The sequence below is a fragment of the Chionomys nivalis genome, chromosome 18 (genome assembly GCF_950005125.1).
Source record: "Chionomys nivalis chromosome 18, mChiNiv1.1, whole genome shotgun sequence".
Lineage (NCBI taxonomy): Eukaryota > Metazoa > Chordata > Mammalia > Rodentia > Cricetidae > Chionomys > Chionomys nivalis.
Window position 1 is genome coordinate 33,284,636 of NC_080103.1, and position 20,635 is coordinate 33,305,270.

At 39.5% G+C, this 20,635-nt stretch overlaps 1 protein-coding gene across 4 annotated transcripts in view; it reads right to left on the minus strand.

The window, feature by feature from the left end:
• Positions 1 to 20,372, minus strand: part of Abcd3 (ATP binding cassette subfamily D member 3) — a 55,005-nt gene extending 34,633 nt beyond the window's left edge. For 2 of the 4 annotated variants that reach the window (XM_057793170.1, XM_057793169.1), the window contains exons 1-3: positions 20,129 to 20,372; positions 3,478 to 3,514; positions 270 to 368 (exon numbers count right to left, since the gene is read on the minus strand). In XM_057793170.1, coding sequence (XP_057649153.1) covers positions 270 to 368; positions 3,478 to 3,514; positions 20,129 to 20,238 — 246 coding nt within the window. In that variant the 5' untranslated portion in view covers positions 20,239 to 20,372. Of the gene's footprint in view, positions 1 to 269; positions 369 to 3,477; positions 3,515 to 10,778; positions 10,802 to 19,778; positions 19,803 to 20,128 lie in introns of those variants that run through there. The other 2 variants (XM_057793172.1, XM_057793171.1) reach the window with 2 other exon arrangements.
• Positions 20,373 to 20,635: the final 263 nt, after the last annotated feature.

Consider the following 20,635-nt stretch of genomic DNA (forward strand, 5'->3'; position numbering starts at 1 on the left):
GCAGGAAAAGATTAAAACCACATGGACCATGAAGGTGTGCTGACCCAGCGGATCCAGATAACATAAATCATCACAAGCGTCTACTAGACAAGCACGTGTTAAAAAGTGACGAGCAGGGAATGGTTACATCAGCAATACAGGTGCTAACTTAGAGACACATTTAATAGTCTTCTTTACCTACACAGAAAACATCTTACCTGAATTGCTATGACCTATTGTTCTGAGTATGGTAAGTTAAACATATAGTATTATAATTTCAGAAGACTTACCTCTTTACAAAATGTTCTAGGTACCATGATTTTCAGGATCCGTGAGAGCCTTGATAAAAACACTCTGTCCACCACAGCTCGCTCTTTCTTTCCTTCTTTCTACATTTAGAGAGGAAAAGGACCATTTTAAGATGATAGCTACATATATGCACAGTGATTACAGAGCCACACTTAAGATGGCTGCAACAAATGCAGTGATTACAGAACCGCATTTAAATTAGTTGCAGTAGTGCAGTGATTACAGAGCATATTTAAGATAGCTGCAACAAATGCAGTGATTACAGGGCCACATTAAAAATAGTTGCATAGAAAAGTGTTAAGATGGACAGATGAATTTAGAGTGCACAGTTGAGCAGCTCTGCAGATTCAGACAGAGCCCAAGAAAACAGAATTACCTAAAAGGTGAAAAGAGACATGAGGTGTGCTCCGAGAAAAGAGCATAATCGAATAAAAACCAGTGGGGATAAACAGGGACAACAAAGTGAGCAGTGTGGATGAAGCTCTAAGTGAACAATAAAGTCGTCAAGTATTTACTGACTTATATTTGCAGTGACAGGTATTGAAACCAGGGCCTTATGGTAGGCATGTACCCCACTACCACTGTCCTACAACCCTAGCCTACACTTCTCAATAAATAGAAACTTTTTAAAAATCCTGAACATGATTTTTTCTAATTTAAAGAAACTTCTGCAGGCCTTTAGTCCCAACACTGTGGAAGTAGTTCAAGGCCAGCCTAATCTACAAATAGAATTCCAGGACAGCCAGGGCTACACAGAGAAACCCAGCCTAGAAAAACAAAACAAAAGCAAACCCAACCAACCAACAACGAACCCCCCCCCCCCAAAAAAAAGAGTCTGGGTTACTAGATTTATCACTTAACGTTTCCAAAATGCAACCCTTTACCACATGCAATCCACATCTATTAGAGGGAACGCAGACAAAAGTAAATTAAGAAGTAAATAACTACAGATCAATTAGTCAGAATCAAGAGAAAAAGAATAATTTGGGCAGGGAGACACCGACAGATCTCAACATTTAAACTAAAAAGTGGAGAAAGAAGGGATTAAAGCACAAGTAACAGCAGGCTTTTGTGCACATGCACACGGTGCTGGGAAGTCCACTGGTGGGCACACTTAGCAAGATGCTGGACTATAGAGAACACAAATGACAAAAGTTAGGAGTGCCTACAAAGAACAGAGCATAAAGGACATAGAGGGGTAAGAATCTGTTGTCAGGACAGAGATTTAAGACAAGATAATGGCTTTTCCCTTAGAGATTTGTTTTCAACCATGCAAGAAAACAGAAATACAAATCATTTGCGAAGCTAAGGAGAAAGGGGTCTCTACAGCTTTTGGTAGGGAGTATTTACTGCCCTTAAAGGGAGAGAATAAGAAAGAGACCCTGAAAACTACAAGCTACTCCAAAACACATCCCACCCATCCTTTTACAAACCCCACAGGCAACAGTTCACTTGTTTAACTACTATGTTCTCAACAAACAAATGCCCATGACAGAGTAACTATGACTATACAGTATTTGTATAAATATGTTTTAATTTTATTAATACCTAAATGACTGTTAAATGAATAGTTTTGGGGTTTTTTTGTTGTTTGCTTTTTGTTTTGTTTTTTTGGCTTTTGTTTTGTTTTTGGAGAGTGGGGGGTTGAAATAGGGTTTCTCTGTGTAATGCAGCTATGAACATGCATATACCAGTTTTGAGGTGGATATATGTTTTTACTTCTCTTGCATGGTCTGTAACTTAGTGTGGAATTTAGGGTTATATAGTAATTCAGTTGACACTTTTTAGCAAATAAATGGTATTTATCCCCATGTCAGTTTATTGGCTTTAACTGTCTGAACTACTAGTATAGTTTTGAATGTAATTCTTATACCTAGTATTTTAGTACAGGCTATTACATACAAGTTTAATATGCCTTTTTTTTCTTGCTTAAAGATATTGCTAGAATTGACTAAGCACCAAAATTACACTCTTACATCCCAACCCTTTCTATCTCAGTTTGTCTCTCTGTTCTCTGTGACAATATCTAATCATAGCAAAACTTGTAATTCTCCATTAAGGTCACTCTTCACCCCTATGCCTTCATTTACATGTTTGTATCACATGCATGTTCCATGCCCACAGAAATCAAAATAGAGCTTTGTCAGCTACCATGTGCGTTCTAGGAATCCAACCCAGATCCTCTATAAGAACAAGTGCTCTTAACTGCTGAGTGGTATCTCCAGCCCTAGTTTATTGTTTTAATTCAGTATTAAAACTTTTTGCCGGGCAGTGGTAGCACACGTCTTTAATCCCAGTACTTGGGAGGCAGAGACAGTCGAATCAGTGAGTTCAAGGCCAGCCTGGTCTACAAAGAGAGTTATAGGACAGGCTCCAAAGTTACAAAGAAATTCTGTCTTGAAAAACATACAAAAAAAAAAACTGTAAAAGAAATTCAGTTGGTAAATATAAAAATAGAGGATCTGTTATCAGAGAGATCATCAAAAGATACCTAGAGATTATAATTTGCCAATAACTTAATGTGAAAGTTATAAATAAATAATATTCATGTTAGGCTGAATATTAGCAATATGATATTTGCACTAAGTAATTTAGCAGTGTTGATGTATTTGATGCTAGTTAAACCTCCTTTGGGTAACTGTATTCTATTTTAAGTATGTCTAAGGAATTCTAGGATAAGTCCAGAAGTATGTATCCAGAATTTTAAAAAGATAAAAATGATGTTATAAATATTTGAAGAAAAAGTTTCTCATCATAGTGTTACACATATGCTAAATAAATATACTAAGGAGGCTGATGTAGGAGAATAAAGGGTTTAAGGCCATCCAAGACTATACAGATAGTGAGATCCTGTCTCAATAAAAAGAAGAAAAACAAAGCTACATGGGCAATGAATCTCATCATCTAATAATAGTCATAATAAAAATAATAGTCAAAACAAATCTAATAATAGTCATAACTGCCTCCTTACAAGAGTGCTTTCCATGAACAGATACTAGGAGCAATTCTAGAAGACACTAGGTAGGACTCTTTAAAGAGAAGTCCTATAGTTCTATATACCCTGAAGGTTGGAAGTGATTATTTTTAAAACTTCATTCTAAAACTCTGACTTCATCCTAATTCAAAACTATGCAACAAAATTAACTAAATAATACAAACCATCCCCAAAAGTAGACTTAAAATCCTTACCTCATTGTTTCGTAATGGTGGTTTTCCACTTTTCTTACTGCAAAGGAAAAATAAAAGAGTTTTACTTTATTTGGTATATGCTTCCATAATTAAAATTATTCTAAGATGTCAAAAAATATATCAAATTATCCAGATGATTATTCACCTCTCATAACCTAGAGAGGTGAAATTTATTAATAATAGTTCAGTTGCCTCTTTACAGGTTGAATGTCTGCTCCATGAAATGCTTGGGCCCAGAAGTGTTTCAGATTTCATTGTTTTTCAAAATTTGAAATATCTGATACATATAAACTTTACTAGATGCAATAACCCAGGCTGCTCAAAAAGTTTCATTATTTCTGATAATTTCAGGGCAGACATGTTTAATTTGTATTAAGTATCGGTTAGAGAAAGTAATCACTAAATGCTGGCTTACTAGTATTATGAACAAATGCTGTGTCTGTGTGCTTATATGTGTAAAGTCCCATACATCATGCCTACTTTTTCCTATAAATTTTCCCACGGAATGGTGACAATTTACCTCCCCATTCTTGAATCAAAGCTTGGCCTGAGAGGGCCTGTGACTGAGCTTCCTTTTATCCCTGTACCCCATCTAAGCTCCCAGGCTATTAGATGGTGCTTCTTACACTCAGGACTGGTCCACCCACTAGTGAAAATGCTCTCATAGATAGCTCTGGACTCTGTATTCTATGAAGTTTCTCTCCCAGTCATGCTGACAATTGAGATTAGTCATCATACTAGAAAAACCTTTCTGCCTGTGTCCTCCCACACGCTGCTCCAAATCCACACCCTCAATCACATGAATAACCAAATCTAAACTAAACATCTCAAGGAAAGAATCTGTCATACTCATTTTACAAGTGAGGAGAGTGACCTGGAAAGAGTAGTTCATGTTCATGATCTGATCACTAATCTGTGTTTACACAGTATCATTAACCTGGCTACAACCTGCTGTAACACCTATCCTTGTGCTTCTTCAATGAAACACAGAGCATGTTTTAAATCCTGTTTGCTGTATAAGCATTAGTCTGAGAAGAAGAAAAGTTAATGCAGATTGGCTTCCTGAAGTTGAGGATACAGCATATTTGTAATATGAAATCTGTATCAGTGAACAGAAGGGGGAAAGCAAGTTTAGGGAGAACTTAAACAGACCCAGCAAAATTTCACCCAGTCCGAGAGATGTTCTGTGGTGGTTTGAATGAGAAATGTCCCCTATAGTTAAGGGCATTTGAACACTTGGTCCCCAACTGTGGTACTATTTGAAAAGGTAACCTTGTTGGAGGAAGTATGTCACTGGGGGCAGGCTTTGAGAACTTAAGGCCTCACCCCGCCAGCAATTCATTCTGTTTCATGCTTGTCATTCTAAGTGTAAGCTCTCAGCTCCCTGCTTGTGCCACCATACCTGGCACTTGCTGCCATATTCACCTCTAGAACAGTAAGCCCAAATATATTCTTCTATAAGTTCTCTTGGTCATAATGTTTTATCACAGCAGTAGAGAATGCACTAAGATGCTCTCAGTAAGTACTGTCATACTCGCAGTAAGCTCTGTGATGAATTGAAATGTCTTTATACCTCGGCTTTGCTCAGGCTTACCCAAATGTATGCTGCTCTTGTTAAGTCATGACCTGGAGGTCTGTGTGCTTGAAGTAGAGTCTAAAGCATGGAGGGGGGGGCTGCCTGGCTTATACATTCCTCAGAGGTAATCAGTAAGTCACACTTTAAGGGGAATCTTTGTTGCACATCAAATCTCTTGCAAGGGCCACATATACTTAACGTTCTACTGTCAATGCCTCATTAAGTCAAACAATCTGTAGGCTTCGTTTTCAGCATTAAGATACACAAGACCAAGCAAAGCTAGAAAGATAAACCTAGTAAGTGAAAGAATGTTTCATTTTTAAAAGTGCTTGAGTTGGGGCTGGAGAATTAGATCAGCAGTTAAGAGCACTGGTTACTCTTGCAAAGGACCCAGGTTTAGTTCCCAACAACCACATGGTAGCTCAAAACTGTAACTCCAATTCCAGGGATCTGGTGCCCTCTTCCAATTTCCATGGGCACAAAGCACATATGCAGTGCATTTATATACATGCAAGTAAAACATGTACACTTAAAAAATAAAAAAAAAGTAATTTGTTTTTTTTAAAAAAAAGCAGCACCTAAAGTTATTATTGTTCTTAAGTGTATTATAGGACTGTTTAAAACACAATGCAAACAGTTCTATAGTTTGGCTCAGCAGTTGAAAGCATTTACTGCTTTGAGAGGGCCCAGGTTCACTTCTCAGAGCCCTCATCAGATGGCTCACAACAACCTACAACTCCACTTCCGGGGAATCTGATGCCCTCTGCCCTTCCCATTTACCTGTACAGACATGGCACACATGAACTCACATAGGCACACACACACATCAATAAAAATTAATAAATAAATTAAATACTGCTTTAGGGTTACAATGAGATACATCTAATATCTAGTAAGATTGTTATTACCAGAAAAACAAAAGGTAGCAATGATGGTAAAGATGTATAGAAGAGGTAACTCTTATATAGCTAGCAAGAATGTAAATAAGGTCATTAAAAAAACACAGATTCCACAAAAAATTAAAAAAGAATTATTACCATATGATCCAGCAATTCTACATTGATATTTAACCAAGGAAACGGAATTAGGATCTTGAAATAGTACCTGTACTCTGGTTTCACTGCCCAATAGACTCTCCCCGGGCCTGTACTATCATGTTTACAGCCAATCAGCTCTCCCCATGCCTGAACTCTCAAATCAACTGCCAATCAGCTCTCCCCGTCCTCCACCAATCGGCTCTCCCCTTTTCTGTACTCTCCAGTCCTCCACCAATCGGCTCTCCCCATTACTTTCCTCCTCTAAGTCCCCACAGCACTCTCAGCTTGGAACTCATACCTTACAAATGCCCTCAGTTGTCCCAAACACACATGGCACAGAAAAAACTGTCAACCTTAAGCAATAAAAGTCCATGAGCTAGTTCTTTAGAAAATAAAGCACAGGTAATCCAATACCAAAAGCAGGAATACAGGCCATATAAGACTGTGCTTGTCGCCAGGCGGTGGTGGCGCACGCCTTTAATCCCAGCACTCGGGAGGCAGAGGCAGGCGGATCTCTGTGAGTTCTAGGCCAGCCTGGTCTACAAGAGCTAGTTCTAGGACAGGCTCCAAAGCTACAGAGAAACCCTGTCTCGAAAAACCAAAAAAAAAAAAAAAAAGACTGTGCTTGTCTGTGCTTGTCTTTTAATCCCAAGACCATGGAGACTGCAGCAGGACCAGGAGGCCAGCCAGGGGTACATAGTGCCTCTCTCGAAATTAAGAAAATAAGAGGAATACAAAAGCACACACACACACACACAATTAAAAATATAAAATAGGAAGTCTTTGTCTCTGGATTTCTTACAAAGTTACTCAAAAATTTGGATGAAATGAGTAACTTCCTAGAAAAACATAGTCTTCCAAAATCCATTACCTAATCAGGAGGGGAATGAAGAAGGGAAAATGTAGTGAAGAGCAGCGGGCTAAGTTCCTGGCACCCGGCCGCCCGTACGGCTAGCTTTATCCAAAATAATTACATGGAAACTGTATTCTTTTAAACACTGCCTGGCCCATTAGTTCCAGCCTCTTATTGGCTAGCTCTTACATTTTGATCTAACCCATTTCTAATATTCTGTGTAGCACCACGAGCTGGCTTACCAGGAAAGATCTTAACCTGCGTCTGTCTGGAGTGAGAGAATCATGGCGACTCACTGACTCGGCTTCTTTCTCCTAGCATTCTGTTCTGTTTACTCCACCCACCTAAGGGTTGGCCTATCAAATGGGCCTAGGCAGTTTATTTAACCAATGAAATTAACTCCTCCATCAGGAAAAAGTAAATGGATTGAAAAGCTGGGAAACTCTTGTCAGACACTATCTCCTACTCATCCCAAGAAAAAGTACTTCGCCCAAAACACTTTCAAGGCAACTCCCAAAGAACGGATAGGCTCACGTTTTAAGTAACTGAGCAGGAAGCACTCACTATAAAGCACCATTTGCTGCATGTAAAGTGTCATTACTAAAACCTAATCGCTCCCTCCACCCTTCTCAGGGACACACTGACCCTGAGAACAAAAAACGTTTCATTTTGCTGGGCATGAGTTGGGAGCTAATAGTTTCTAATACTTCCCTTCCTTAAATATTTCTCTGAGTTTATACCCCTTTCTCCCTCTCATTTCCATATTGAGTTAATTCTCGACTCTAATCTGTTTCTGCTGTCATTTCTAATAATTTTCCTGGCTTTTCTTCCTATTTACATAGCTCCTGCCTTTGTTAGGCTTTTATTATGTCTGTATGTCTGTCTTAGGATACTCACTTTATACACTTTAGTATGTTCTCACTGAGGATGGGATTTTTTCAAGTATTGCCCCACTCCTGAATACAACTACCAGTTCTTCCTCACATAGCCACTAACCTCTGCACTTCACATGTGTTTGCGTCTGTTATAAGCACTGTATGTATTTTAGCTCATGACGGTGGCATTATTTCCATTTTTGTAGGCAGGAAAACAAGGTACAAAGTGATTATATAAGTTGCCCAAAGTCACACAGCTAGCACATGGTGTCACTGGGATTCTGACCCAGGAATTCTCTCCAAAGCTGTACCTGCATATAGCTAGAATCTGAACGCGTGTCTCTAAAATGAGTATCTTTTTTTGTTATCACACTAGGAAAAGCTGTTTTTTCCTCAGTGTGCTCTACCTTCTTATGAAATAAATTGTTCTGTTTATGGTGCTCATGGTTATGACTCACCTCCAACCCCCTTTAAATAACCTTCACACTAAGTCCTGTTCAATTTCAAGCCTCAGTTTAGATTTTGCATGTTTCTGGAATAAAGGCTCTGTATTTCAGAGCACTCTGCTTGGGTCCAACATGTGTCTAATTTTACAGTTCTATCGTATTTTACTCCACCTAGATTGCAACTTCTTCAAGCCAAGTACTATTCCTGCTACCCTATAAGCCTGTAGTATAGTGAAAGGTCTTTCTTAAAGCTTATGAAATGTCAGTTCTCAGTTTTTAACTTCATTTTAATATATATATATATTTCCTTAATTTTAAATTAGTACTTCTTTTTAAAAATAACTTTATGTCTATAGTAGGTACACTCATGCCATGTGTGGAGGTCAGAGAACAACTTTAGAGTTGGTCCTCTCCTTCCAGTGCGGGTTCTGAGGACTGAACTCAAGCACTTTTACCCACTAAGCTATCTCGCTGTCCCTAAATTAGTAGTTCTTTAATTAAAAATTTTACTCTACCTTATTAAAGACCTCTTTCAGCACACGCCTATCAATAGCTGACCTTTCTTGTTGCCACTCTACTCAGTAATCTGTTGGCTTCCTTTCTTCTCCTCCTTTTACCCTGACCGTTTGAAGAACATGATTCTGATTCCAGTGGATCAAAGCCAAACAAGAGAACTGGTATTTAGATCCCCAGAACCCAAATAAATGCCCATTGGGTATGGCAGAGACAGGAGATATCTGGAGCAAGCTGGCTAGCAAGACTAGAGAGAGAAGCCACATCAGTGAGTTCTGGGTTTGATTGAGAAACTGTGACTCAAAGAGCAGGGTCAAAGAGTGATGGGGGTTGATCATTCCCTCTTCCTCCCTCCCTCCCTCTCTCTGATAGAAAGACCATGACTCAAGAAATGGTGGAGGAAGATCCCTGACATCAACTTCAAGCACCCCACAACACACACACTCATTCCTATGTAACATTCTCTGTTTCTCTCTCTCTCTCCCCCGCCCCGCACAGACACATTCACATATACATACCAGACACACATATACATAAGAGAAAATTAAGTAATTCAACATTATATTTGAACAGTATAATAAATTTAATAATTAATTTTGTTTTGTATTTAATATAACATCTTTTTTTCAGCCCATGAATAAGTCTTGAGCATTTTTTTGAATCAAAGTTCATTTTAAAAGAATTTGAATAAAAAAGCTTTATTCTTTACAATACACATGATTAATTCAATCTTAACTGTTTGTAGATTTATGTTTTCAATGTGTGTGAGTGTTTTGCCCGCACTTATATATGTGTACCACATGAGTGGCTGGTGCCCAACAAGGTCAAAAGGCAGCAGATCCCCTGGAGCTGGAGCTACAGATGGTTGTGAACTACTATGTGGATTCTGAGAAGCAAACCTGGGTCCTCTGCAAGAACAGCAAATGCTCTTATCCATTGAACCACCTCTGGCATACCTATGCTTTTGAAGCTCTTTGAAAGCAAAGTGAAAATATAAGATTATCTGAAACAACTGGTGTAAACAACAAATACAAATTATGTCTAAAATATGATACGTACTCAACAAACATCAATAAAGACACTTTATGATACTATCTCCAGTTTCATGTTCCCGCTGACCTTTCTCAATGTCTTTGTTCAAACTGTTCTCCCTGCTTGGAATACCTGACCCCTGAGAGATTAAGACTGAGCTCAAAGGCAAAATCTATCCATGTAATAAACATATTAGTTAAATCTTTCTAATTTCATGTTCTTTCCTAAAAGACTACATTCCTAACACAGGTCTAGAAATTCTTAGGCTGTATGGATTTTCTTTATTATTTGTAGTTCCATAGTGAATGTGCTAATCTCACTAACATACTGAGAAACAACAAACATTCAATAGACTGTACTAGGTAAATCTTCGATTTCTTGCCATACCGATCCTACTTTCTCCAAGGGGGAGCTAGCTATTGTTGAACCCATGTTAACCACAAAACTGAATGCTATTGTTTATCCTACATTGGCTTCCCCCACCTCCATCTCTCTACTAATCAGCCTATCTTGGGCATTACTAATAGAAAAACTTAAAGGAACCCTACAGTTGAAAATACCTTAAATCTATTTCTTAATGCAATACAAATACAAAATAAAACAGAAAACAGTATTCTAAATATATTATTACTAGAGGTTTATTTTAGGAGAGATGCTCTTAAGAGCATTGAGACTGAACTAGAGAAGTAGTACTGAAATGTTATATTGCATGGTTCTTTTTCAATGGTCTAGTTTTTTTCTTTCTGCATGTGTGTGATACACATGCATGTGTTTGTGTGGGGGTGCAGTGAGTATGCTCATGCATGTGAGAACCAGAGATTAGTGTCAGTGTCTTCCTTGATCACTATTTCTCATATGTTAAGGTTCAGAGTTGGCTCATATCCCTCAATTCTCAAGAAGAGGACCCTCTTGGTCATCTAGTAACAAGCTAAAACCTCAGCATCCTTTGAGAAGTTGATTTATATCTACCTGCTAATCTCAGGTCAGCCTGCTTCCTCCAATTCTTGGTCTGTAATGAGGAAAATAGATAATTCTATTACAATTTCTTATTTTCCTACGCTTATGATATACTGAAGAAGAGTAAGAACACTGAATTTAGAGTCCTCCACATCAGCGGACATGCAGTACTTCTACAAACAAGAAAAAGACATGCATAATAAGGAGGAAATGCAACAACCTAAATATACTGTTCTAGTCAAAACTAAGATACAACAGTTGTCTTTTGCAACTTAATTTCAGAAGCTAAAATGTGAAAATGGATGCTATAATATAAAAAAGGTAGATTTAAGAATCAATGAAACAATGTAACTGTGATAAATGACACATGTTTTCTTTTCTTTTTTAGTATTCAAATTTAAGGTGCACTAGTTTTTTGTTCAAAAAAATGTTTAATATTTGAAATAATGAAGCATTAAAAGAGTAATTTTAAAACTATTTCTTGGGTCTAGTGCTATTCACTACATTAAAATAAAGAATTACTCTTTCTTTAGAGATACCATGTTGCTTAGTTCACACAGCTGGTTAAGTTTCATAAATATTTAAAAAATGAGAACATATAGTGAGCAGCATATAAACACAATACACTATCTAAACTATTATATACTATGATGCCAATCTGTTCTACATAGTGCATAATTTGTTAATGCCAACAGACCTGAAATATTAAGAAAGAGCTGGTAGCACATGCCTGCAGTCTCAGCACCTGAGAAATAGGGAGGCAGGAAATTCAAAAATTAAGGTCATCCTTGCTTACATAGCAGAGTTCAAATTCAGCTTGGGTTACCTAAGATCTTGTCTTAAAAATGTGTGAATAAGTAATAAGTATATTAAATTGTGGTCTGAAAAATCCCACCATTATGGATACTGTCCACTTTAATGTCTGCCTTATGCAACAGTACAATGCTGAGATGTCTACACCTATTTATAGGCATCATGCTAGCTGGGGATGCTCTGATGAGCTTCATTTTCAATGTATATTTTATTTGGTTGCATTCACTCAGGTCTGCTACACTGGTAAAAGGATAAAAAATGTTATTTTTAAAAAAATACAAAGACATAGTAGCCCATGTCAGTAATCCCAAAATTTAGGAGATAAAGACAAGAGGCTCAGGAGCTCAAAGTCATCCTCAGCTACATAAAGTTCAAGGCTAGCCTGGGCTACACAAGTCCCTGTCTCAAAATATTATAGCATTAACAAGACAAACAAAACATTCATAATTATTCCTAACAAGACCGGTAAAAATGCCCTAATATGTGTTACAGTTTCCACTGATGAACAAAGCGAACATAGCCTACATATTGTGTCCTTATGTTTACCTCTTGACACATACGTCTACAACAAAAGGGACTTTAATAAGAATGTCCTGATTTTTATAACCAAGAATCTAATGCCCTTGTACACAGTTTAAACAACAACCATTAGGAGTATTTCTTAGGATGAGCCTCTCCACCGACACAAATAATTCCAAATCAGACCAAATCCGACTGAATAAAAGATGCCCATGTTTAATGCAATGCTCCCAAAGCTCCCAGGTGGCACCAGGAAAGCATGAAGAGGGAAAAAGAAGGGGAGACCAAGTGTTCATTCTCTGGGGGCAGTTTAAGTAGCCTGTGAGAGTGGTCTTGACCTTCCCCAAGCCTATAGGGAGGGGTTATCGTTTGGTGGGCCCTCTTGACCCTCCCTGGGGAGGGGGTCATTGTTTGGCAGGCTTTCTTGGAGGTGGAGTTTGGACTAAGGCAACTCCTAGGGGAGGGGGCTTGAAATGGAGTTCCTGCCCAGTATTCCAAAGATGCATGTCAGGGGACTGGGATAAGGCTCCCAACTATAATATTCCAGACTCTTTGTATAAAGGGGTATTAGGGAGCTGGGTGATGCTTTTGACCAAACACTAACGATTCTTAAAACTCTTCAAAAGAAATAACATTTTGAATAAAATTGAATTTAATTTGCTACGTGTGTATATAACTCCAAAGAAAATGTAATCTTTTCTTCCACATGATTCCATTATGTATTCTTCTCCAAAAGATTAGAGGTGAAGGATAATCATCAGGTCCTAGACAGGCGGATCTCTGTGAGTTCGAGACCAGCCTGGTCTACAGAGCTAGTTCCAGGACAGGCTCCAAAGCCACAGAGAAACCCTGTCTCGAAAAACCAAAAAAAAAAAAAAAAAAAAAAAAAATACAATGTATTTTTCTAAAGGTACAGTATGACCTGAGAATTTAGAAGGGTGTAGCAAATTCTAGGGTTAAGCATGAGCTCACCTGCTAGATTAAGGCTAATCTGGTGGCTGAAGGGATGGTGGCAACTCTAAGCTGTTCACTATGCTACATAGTGCTTGGTGTTAGACTAGATCAGGGGTTCTCTTCCTCTTCTAGGTAAAAGAACCACTGGCTCTATGGCAGCATCCTGACAGCTCCATGGTCAAAACAGAAAGACCCTTCCCTCTGGCTCCACTAGAAATATGCTAAAAGAGAACTCTACTCAGTGCAGACAAGACAGACAATGGCAGGTCTGTTACCACAAGGTGCTAGTAAGTTAAAGGTAAGAACCAGAACAATTCTCAAAGGGCATCTATTAACAAAATACTCTAATCTGATTCTTTTAATTTACTAGGAAAATATGCAGAAAGAATACCAATTAAGAATAAAGACACAAACAGTTTTAGAGGAGAGACACACAAGAACCAGCAACAACCAATACCCACGATTCAAAAATAACAGTAACAGCAAAGGAACAACTTGAAGAGAGGAAGTCAGCAAAGAACATGTGGCTGTAAGAAAAATGAATGCAACTTCATGCTATTTCAACAAAAGCTCATAGTCTACAAAGTAGGTCATAGTTCTGTTGTGCACCCCTGAGACCACACTTGAATACTGTGAGTCTAAACTACCTCTTTATCAGGTGGAGAAATACAGAGTATTCCACTTAGACGGCAACTGGAGACATGTAAGACTGAAACTATGACTCTGAAACCAATGTAATACTCTGAAAGGAAATAGATGTACCAACTTAAAACATTTAAGAACATTTTCACTGACACATCTACAGCATTTTCAGGAAGCCTCAATAGTTTCTGAGACGCTAACAAAGGAATAGTTTGTTGTCCTTTAATTTTCTTTTAACAGGCATAATGATGGCTTTTGAGTTGAGCACTGGATTAAGATGTTTTCTTATTCAAGATTCACATAACCGATGGCTTAAATAAATACTATTATCCTATTCTTCTAAGACTCAGAAAGGGTAGGGAAATTGACAAGAAGCCATGGATCTAAGGCATGGCTAACTAACCTCCAAACCCTTACCTGACCTCAAAGACCATGTCCTTTAACTATATCAAGCTACTTCACAATCAAGATGCTGCTGCTAAATGAAAATAAACAAAACCTCATTGTTGTCGATGTATAAAACACATGTAAACTAACTTTTCAACATTGTTTTGAACCTCTAGAAGAGAAAAAAAAATCCCTCAATAATGATAAATTAAACTAACACTCATTCATAGCATTACATGAATTCATAGCATTACATTTGCATGAATCATTTTAAAAAGTCATGTCAATTTGCATAGTATGTTCACATCCCTTCCATCATGATAAAGACATCCATAGACTTTCACTTATGAATCCAATTTCTGAAATTTAGTCCCAAAGAAATTATTCAGCAGAGATATAAATATTCACTAAAAAAAATACACTATCCATAAAAATCCACAGGCATGGATCAGTGATAGGACCCCTGTTAGTACAAGCAAGGCTCTAGATTCCATCTCCAGCACTACAAGAAAAAAAAATGTTTCAAAGGCAGTCAAAATACACAACATGTAAGGGTAAAATAAAACAGGATAAAGTCACGCAAACTACAGTTATAAGGGCCATAACAAAAAACAGAATTTATGCCTTAAATGAAAACTGCAAAACATTATAACTGCAAAAAGGCATATAAGTACATAGTAGGCAAAAATAAAACAAATGTTTATTATATTTATGATCATATGAGTAATTTTTAGTTTATTTAATTATCTTTAATATTTCCACTTCTTAACTGTCAAAAGTTGGTTTTTAAAAATCGTAAATTAATGCTATCATTTATATTGTTTCTGAACCTACAAATAGAAGGCATAAGAGGTCTAGTTCCTAAAGAGATAGATAACATGCTTAAGACAACATACACATTTATAACAAGAAAACTGTCATTTAACTTAGCAGTAGCCATGCCCTAAGAAATCAACATCTCACAGGTAAGAACCACTGAACAATATTTTCCAAGTACACCATGCCAGGCACAGTTCTACCCACCAGGGCTATACCAACGAACAAATCAGACAAAAACTTCTTCCTCTGTGGAGCTTAACTGCGTACATCCCAGCAGCACAGATACACAGGTACAATAAACAGCACATTTGATAATAGTAAGTGCTAAGGAGGAAAGTATAGCTAGGAAGGGACATAGAACATGTACACACAAAGGATGTTTTTAATCGTATGGCAACAGGTCTATCATCTAAACAATCAATGACTGAAAGAGGGGAAGATATAAACAATGTGACATCACTGGAAACAACATCCCAGGCAGGGAGAAGAGCAAGTGAAGGAGCATTGAGCCAGAAGCTAAGGAACCAAGACCTAAGAGACCTAAGAGCTGTAATGAACTGGACAACTGTCACCCAGTGGCCCCAGCAGATCACAGACACACTTCTCACAACTCTGCTCTGGCCAGAACTGCACCAACTGGGTTCAGTACACAGCTGCTGTTGCTGACATACCCTTTTCTTAATGAGTTTCCTTAAGTATCTTCTTTTAATCTAGAAAGCCAAATAGGGTTAATTCTAAGGATGTCATTCAGATCCAGTTCCTCACATGGCTCATGCTTATGCAAACCCTCAGAGAACTTGTGAAACGAAGAAACATGAAAGCAGCCCCTAGCTTGATTTAAAGAGGACAGACAGATATAAGGAAAGGACAAATTAAGTTTGCAGGAAAGTTACCAGGACTTAGAGACAGGAGTGCATTCAATGCTAAAGCCAAGGCCTGGCAACAGGCCCTAAGACTCGGACTGGAAAAACAGCAAAGAAATTTCTAGCAGTGGGAAAACACAAGAAATAATTTAGAGAAAAGAATCCTAAGATGTTAACTAAGCTCAGATACAACCTTTGCTACTAATTTTCTAACAGAACTCTTCTATAAATAGCACTGTGGGGACCTGCTTAGTGTAGAGAAAGCAACATAGATATGAGACAGCCTCAAAAGACAAGTAAGTGGGATCTAAAATAGAGCGGAAGCAAAGAAGATGGGAGTAAGAGGAATACAGGTTGCCAGGAACTCTGCAGAAATATATGGGGAGGAAGTTGTGCCCCACCACTTCTAGATTACGACTTTAAAGGGACAAAAGATGAAGGTGTACTTGACACACCCAGGTAGATATCAGCAAGTGAAGGCACTTGAATGTGAGGTTAAAAGCCGGGTGATCATCACTGAGATCGTCAAGAGCAGCTAAATACTTCACATCAAAGTGACCCTTCTCTAGCTCTTTAAGTATGTTAAAATGACCCTTCTCTAGCTCTTTATGTTAAAGAACTGGAGAACAAGGAGACAGAGAACTTACAGATAAGACTGGTCACAGGGATAAGGTTCAAAGGCAGGAGTGAGGGTAGCCTGCTCAGAGAACAGTGCAGAAACTGGCCTATTTGGACCAGAGTACCAACTGGCAGGCGAGACCACAAGACTAGCCAGGTAAGATGAGACTGGACAGAGGAAAGCTCTGAAACCTCGGATGAGAAATCTGAACTTTACTTCACAAGCACTGATGGGAAGGGGAATTGCTTTCTTCTGCTTTAATGGTTTAATTATTTAGCATAGTAAAATACTGTGGTCCCATTCCCTGTACTGGAACTAGCCTACTGATTTCCCACTGTTCAGATCATATTATAGACTTTTGGGTACACCCATGACTTCTATGATGATAAGACCTCTATTTCCTTCTTCAACGCCTGTCAACTGTTCAGAAAAGTTCTTCCACAGTTCTGCATCACTTATTCCTTCCGTAACACTTCTTTGAGTGTCTATCCCGGGACATATCCAAATGAGGGATTTAAATATGACTCAAAGTCTCCCTAGCACTAGGCCTAGGTATGCTCCCCAGTACAGCAAAAAACAAGAGTTAAGTAAATTGGAAAAACAAGCATGACTCAGTCCAAAGTCTCAAGAAATTCAGAGTCTTGGTTTCTGCTTATGCAGAAGCCAAGAAAAAAGACCAGAACAAAACCTAAGCAGTGAGTGCTAGCAAAGATAAATAGGACAGTGTCAGAAAAGCAAAGGATAGCTCTATTACCTGGGGTTAGGAAAGCCAGAAAACACCTAGCAGAAAGCTTTTTTTTACTGAGCCAACTTTTGAAGAAAAATATCTAAGACAGCGGGGGAAGTGGTTGAGACAGCATAGAGACAGCACAGATCATAATCAGACTACAAGTTAAGTGTACATGGCTGAATAAGTACAAAACGAAAGCAAGGACCAAATCACTAACACGGGTAAGCCAGGATAGTACAGTGGCGGAACATGCCAGTGTGTCACCTGACACTTTTAACACTTTATGCGAAGTCTATTTTCTCCAACAAGAACATAAGCTCCTTAAGACGGCTGACATTTTTAAAATATTACACATATCTGTCTCCTATAGCATGTAGCACAGAAATACATCATTCTAAACAAGCAATTCCTTTTTGATGATTAAGTGACTTTTGCCAATTGTTTGGCAAATTGTAAGGAGTCAATTGTTTAAGGAAGAGTCAAGAAGGGGAAAGTTAGCAAATAGTGGTAGGAAATAATTAGAAAGAAATACAAAGGAACTTTCTGGGGAGATGAAGATGTTCTAATTTGTAAGATAGGAATATAATACAAATGTGTCTATTTGGTTGAAAAAAGTGTAACTAAAAACTGCATGTTTTAATGAATATAAGTTTTACCTTAAAATCTATAAAAAGGGCAGGGAGAAAATAGATACGGATGAAACAATATGGGTAAAGTTAATAGGGGATCGTTATTCTACTTACTCTGTATATTATGTAAAATTTTTCATAATAAAAGAGTGAATGTGCATGTGTGACTTTATAAGATGATAAAATTACATTAACAGAATTTTAAAACAGAATTTTATCCACTATAATATTCAGAATAATGTTGCAACATAACTCCTAAAGTGGTTTTACTAGCTCTGTTACCTATCCAATTCCAAAAGAATATATATTCTAAGAGAAACTATTATTCATAAGACAGATAAAATAAGGACTAGAAACCACTTATCCCTTAGTTAAGCACCAGATATTAAAATAATTAGCTGTTACCAAACACATCCAAAGACCAGTATAATAGAAGGACAGAATATTCTAACCTCCAAACTGTGAAGCCAAAGGTAGAGACTGAAAGACAAACATAAAATCATGGAAGCACACAATATCTAATTTATATATTAATATATATATGATCAGATACATATACATATCACTAAGAATGATATGTGTGTGAATGGTATATATATGTCATTCTTAGAGGTTTTTGTTACGTTCAATCATTTTATCTCAGGAGTTTATGTCTCACATTTATCTGCTCATAATATGTATTCTCATCCCTCAAAACATTAATGCCTAAAACAAAGATTTCATTGCTAACCCCAATATGAAAGATTAGCAACTCTATTTTGTTCATTAAATTACCAGTTGCATAATTCCATCATCAGAAAGTTCACAAAATTTCTCAAAAAGATTTTTGAAATGGCAGATGAATAGTTTCGATTATTTTGGAAAAGAAATTGTACTACACTATGTCGTCACTATTGCTACTATTTCCCATTAGATTATGTTTAAAACTCCCTGTACTCAATAATCTACAGCATTATGAATCAGCGGAACGTTGGCTGGTACTGTGTGACTGGAAAGGGCCATGAAGGGGTTTCGAGGGTGCTGATAATACACTGCTTCTTGATCTGGGCACTGGTTACACAGGTGTGTTCTACTTGCACAAGTCTTACAAGTCTGACACCCTGTATGTTATCTAGTAAAGAGAACTGTGTTGAAATAGAGAGGTTAGCAGTCAAATTCCCTTCCTACTAAAATATCTGTCTGTTCTATGCACTAAAACGCTTATCTGCAAAAAAAAAAAGTACTTCAAAGCATTTAATATTTTCTATCGCCATATCCCCAAATAGCCAATAACTTCTAATTGCAAATGGGAGTTCAGAAAGGACACAATCTAGCGGAAAAAAAATACTTAATCCTTTCCTCCTCCCCCCAAAAAAATTTAAAAAGGCGAATAATTACTGTATGACAGTGATGTGTGTCATTATTTTGTAAAGCTGATTTAGGAAGAAGCACAATGCTGCAGGCAACAGGCAAGTCAAAACAGACGGACAAAAACTACTTTATGGAAAGGGTACTAGGAGCTCCGCTCTAGTATTCTGGGCCAAATTCTAAATAGTTCAAGCAAATCCAAAGCAGGTGACAATAGTACCTGCCCAGAGGGTTGATGAGATAAAACGCATGGAAGCTTTATTCTAAGATTGGATATTAAATAGCCAAAGACTAGCAAGAACGCTTAGGAAGTCGCCTTTTCTCAATCACTCGCAGAAATCCATTGGGCGACAAGACATAAAATTGTGCCTGTAATCCCACCACCAGAACCCAATTCTCTTCTTCTTTCCTCATCTCCCAAAAGTTGAAAGTAAACCTGAACGTCCTCTGCAGGCAGGAAGCAATACGGTACTAACAAGTGATCTTCACCTAAAACACACTTTAACCTTTTACCTATAAAGCCGGGGGAGGAAACTTTGTCCTCCACACACCTCGCAGCCAATTCAGCTTTTTCCAAAGAAATGTCAGGGAGTTCGCTGACCAGTTCAGAGAGCAGGGCACCCCTCTGGAAGAAAATCGTGCCAAGTAGCCCCAGAACACCCCCCTAGGAACGCCCTGGCGACTCTGCACCTCCACTACTCCGGAGTCCAGCCAAAGCTGGTCCCAGGGACATAGCCAAGAGTGTCCACCGATCAAATCCTTAGCGCTCTCGGTGGCGATGAGATGGCAAAACCAGGACGCGCCCAGAAAGTTGGCATACAGGAAGGAGGCGGCGAGGGGGCGCGGGGACACGGCGCGCCCTCCTCCCTCCCACAGTCCGGCGACAGCGCGGCTGCCACCAAGCAGAGGGCCGCGGGGCACGGGGACCGCTGGCCTCGCTCCGCGGACACCCGCGCCGCTCGGGCCCGGGAGGAAAGGGCAAGGCGCGCGCCCGGAGCCCCCGCTCGGGCCCGGGAAGGCGGCGCGGCCGCGGGCCTCACCCGTGCTGGCCGAGCGCGCGGCGCCGCTTGTGGAGCAGGCAGAGCAGCAGGAAGGCGGCCCCCGCCAGCGAGGAGTTCCGCGCCGTCAAGTACTTGCTGAAGGCCGCCATGGCACCGGCCGGGCGAGCGAGCCGCGGGATAGGGGACGCGCCGGCAACTGCCTCAGTGCAGGAAGCGCGGGGGAGACTGGGAGGCTAGCTCGGCGCCGAGCGAGGGCGGGGCCGGCCGCGCGGGAACGCCCCCTGGCGCGCGCCGCCGCGCCGAGCCCCCCGCGGACTTTGGCTTCGCCGACGGGCGCGCGCGGGCGGGCGGGCGCGGGGAGGTCGGCCCCCGGGGCACGCTCTGCGCACGCGCGGACCCCCGCGGACTCGCCGGAAACGCGGCCGGCAGCGGCTGCGTGTCCCCGGCGCTGGTCACGGGCTCCCACCGCTCCGGTCTTGTGAGCTCCGCGTGCACACACCCTGGCTTTCACAAGACCTGGGAGAGCGGGCCAGGCCTGCGCCGCCG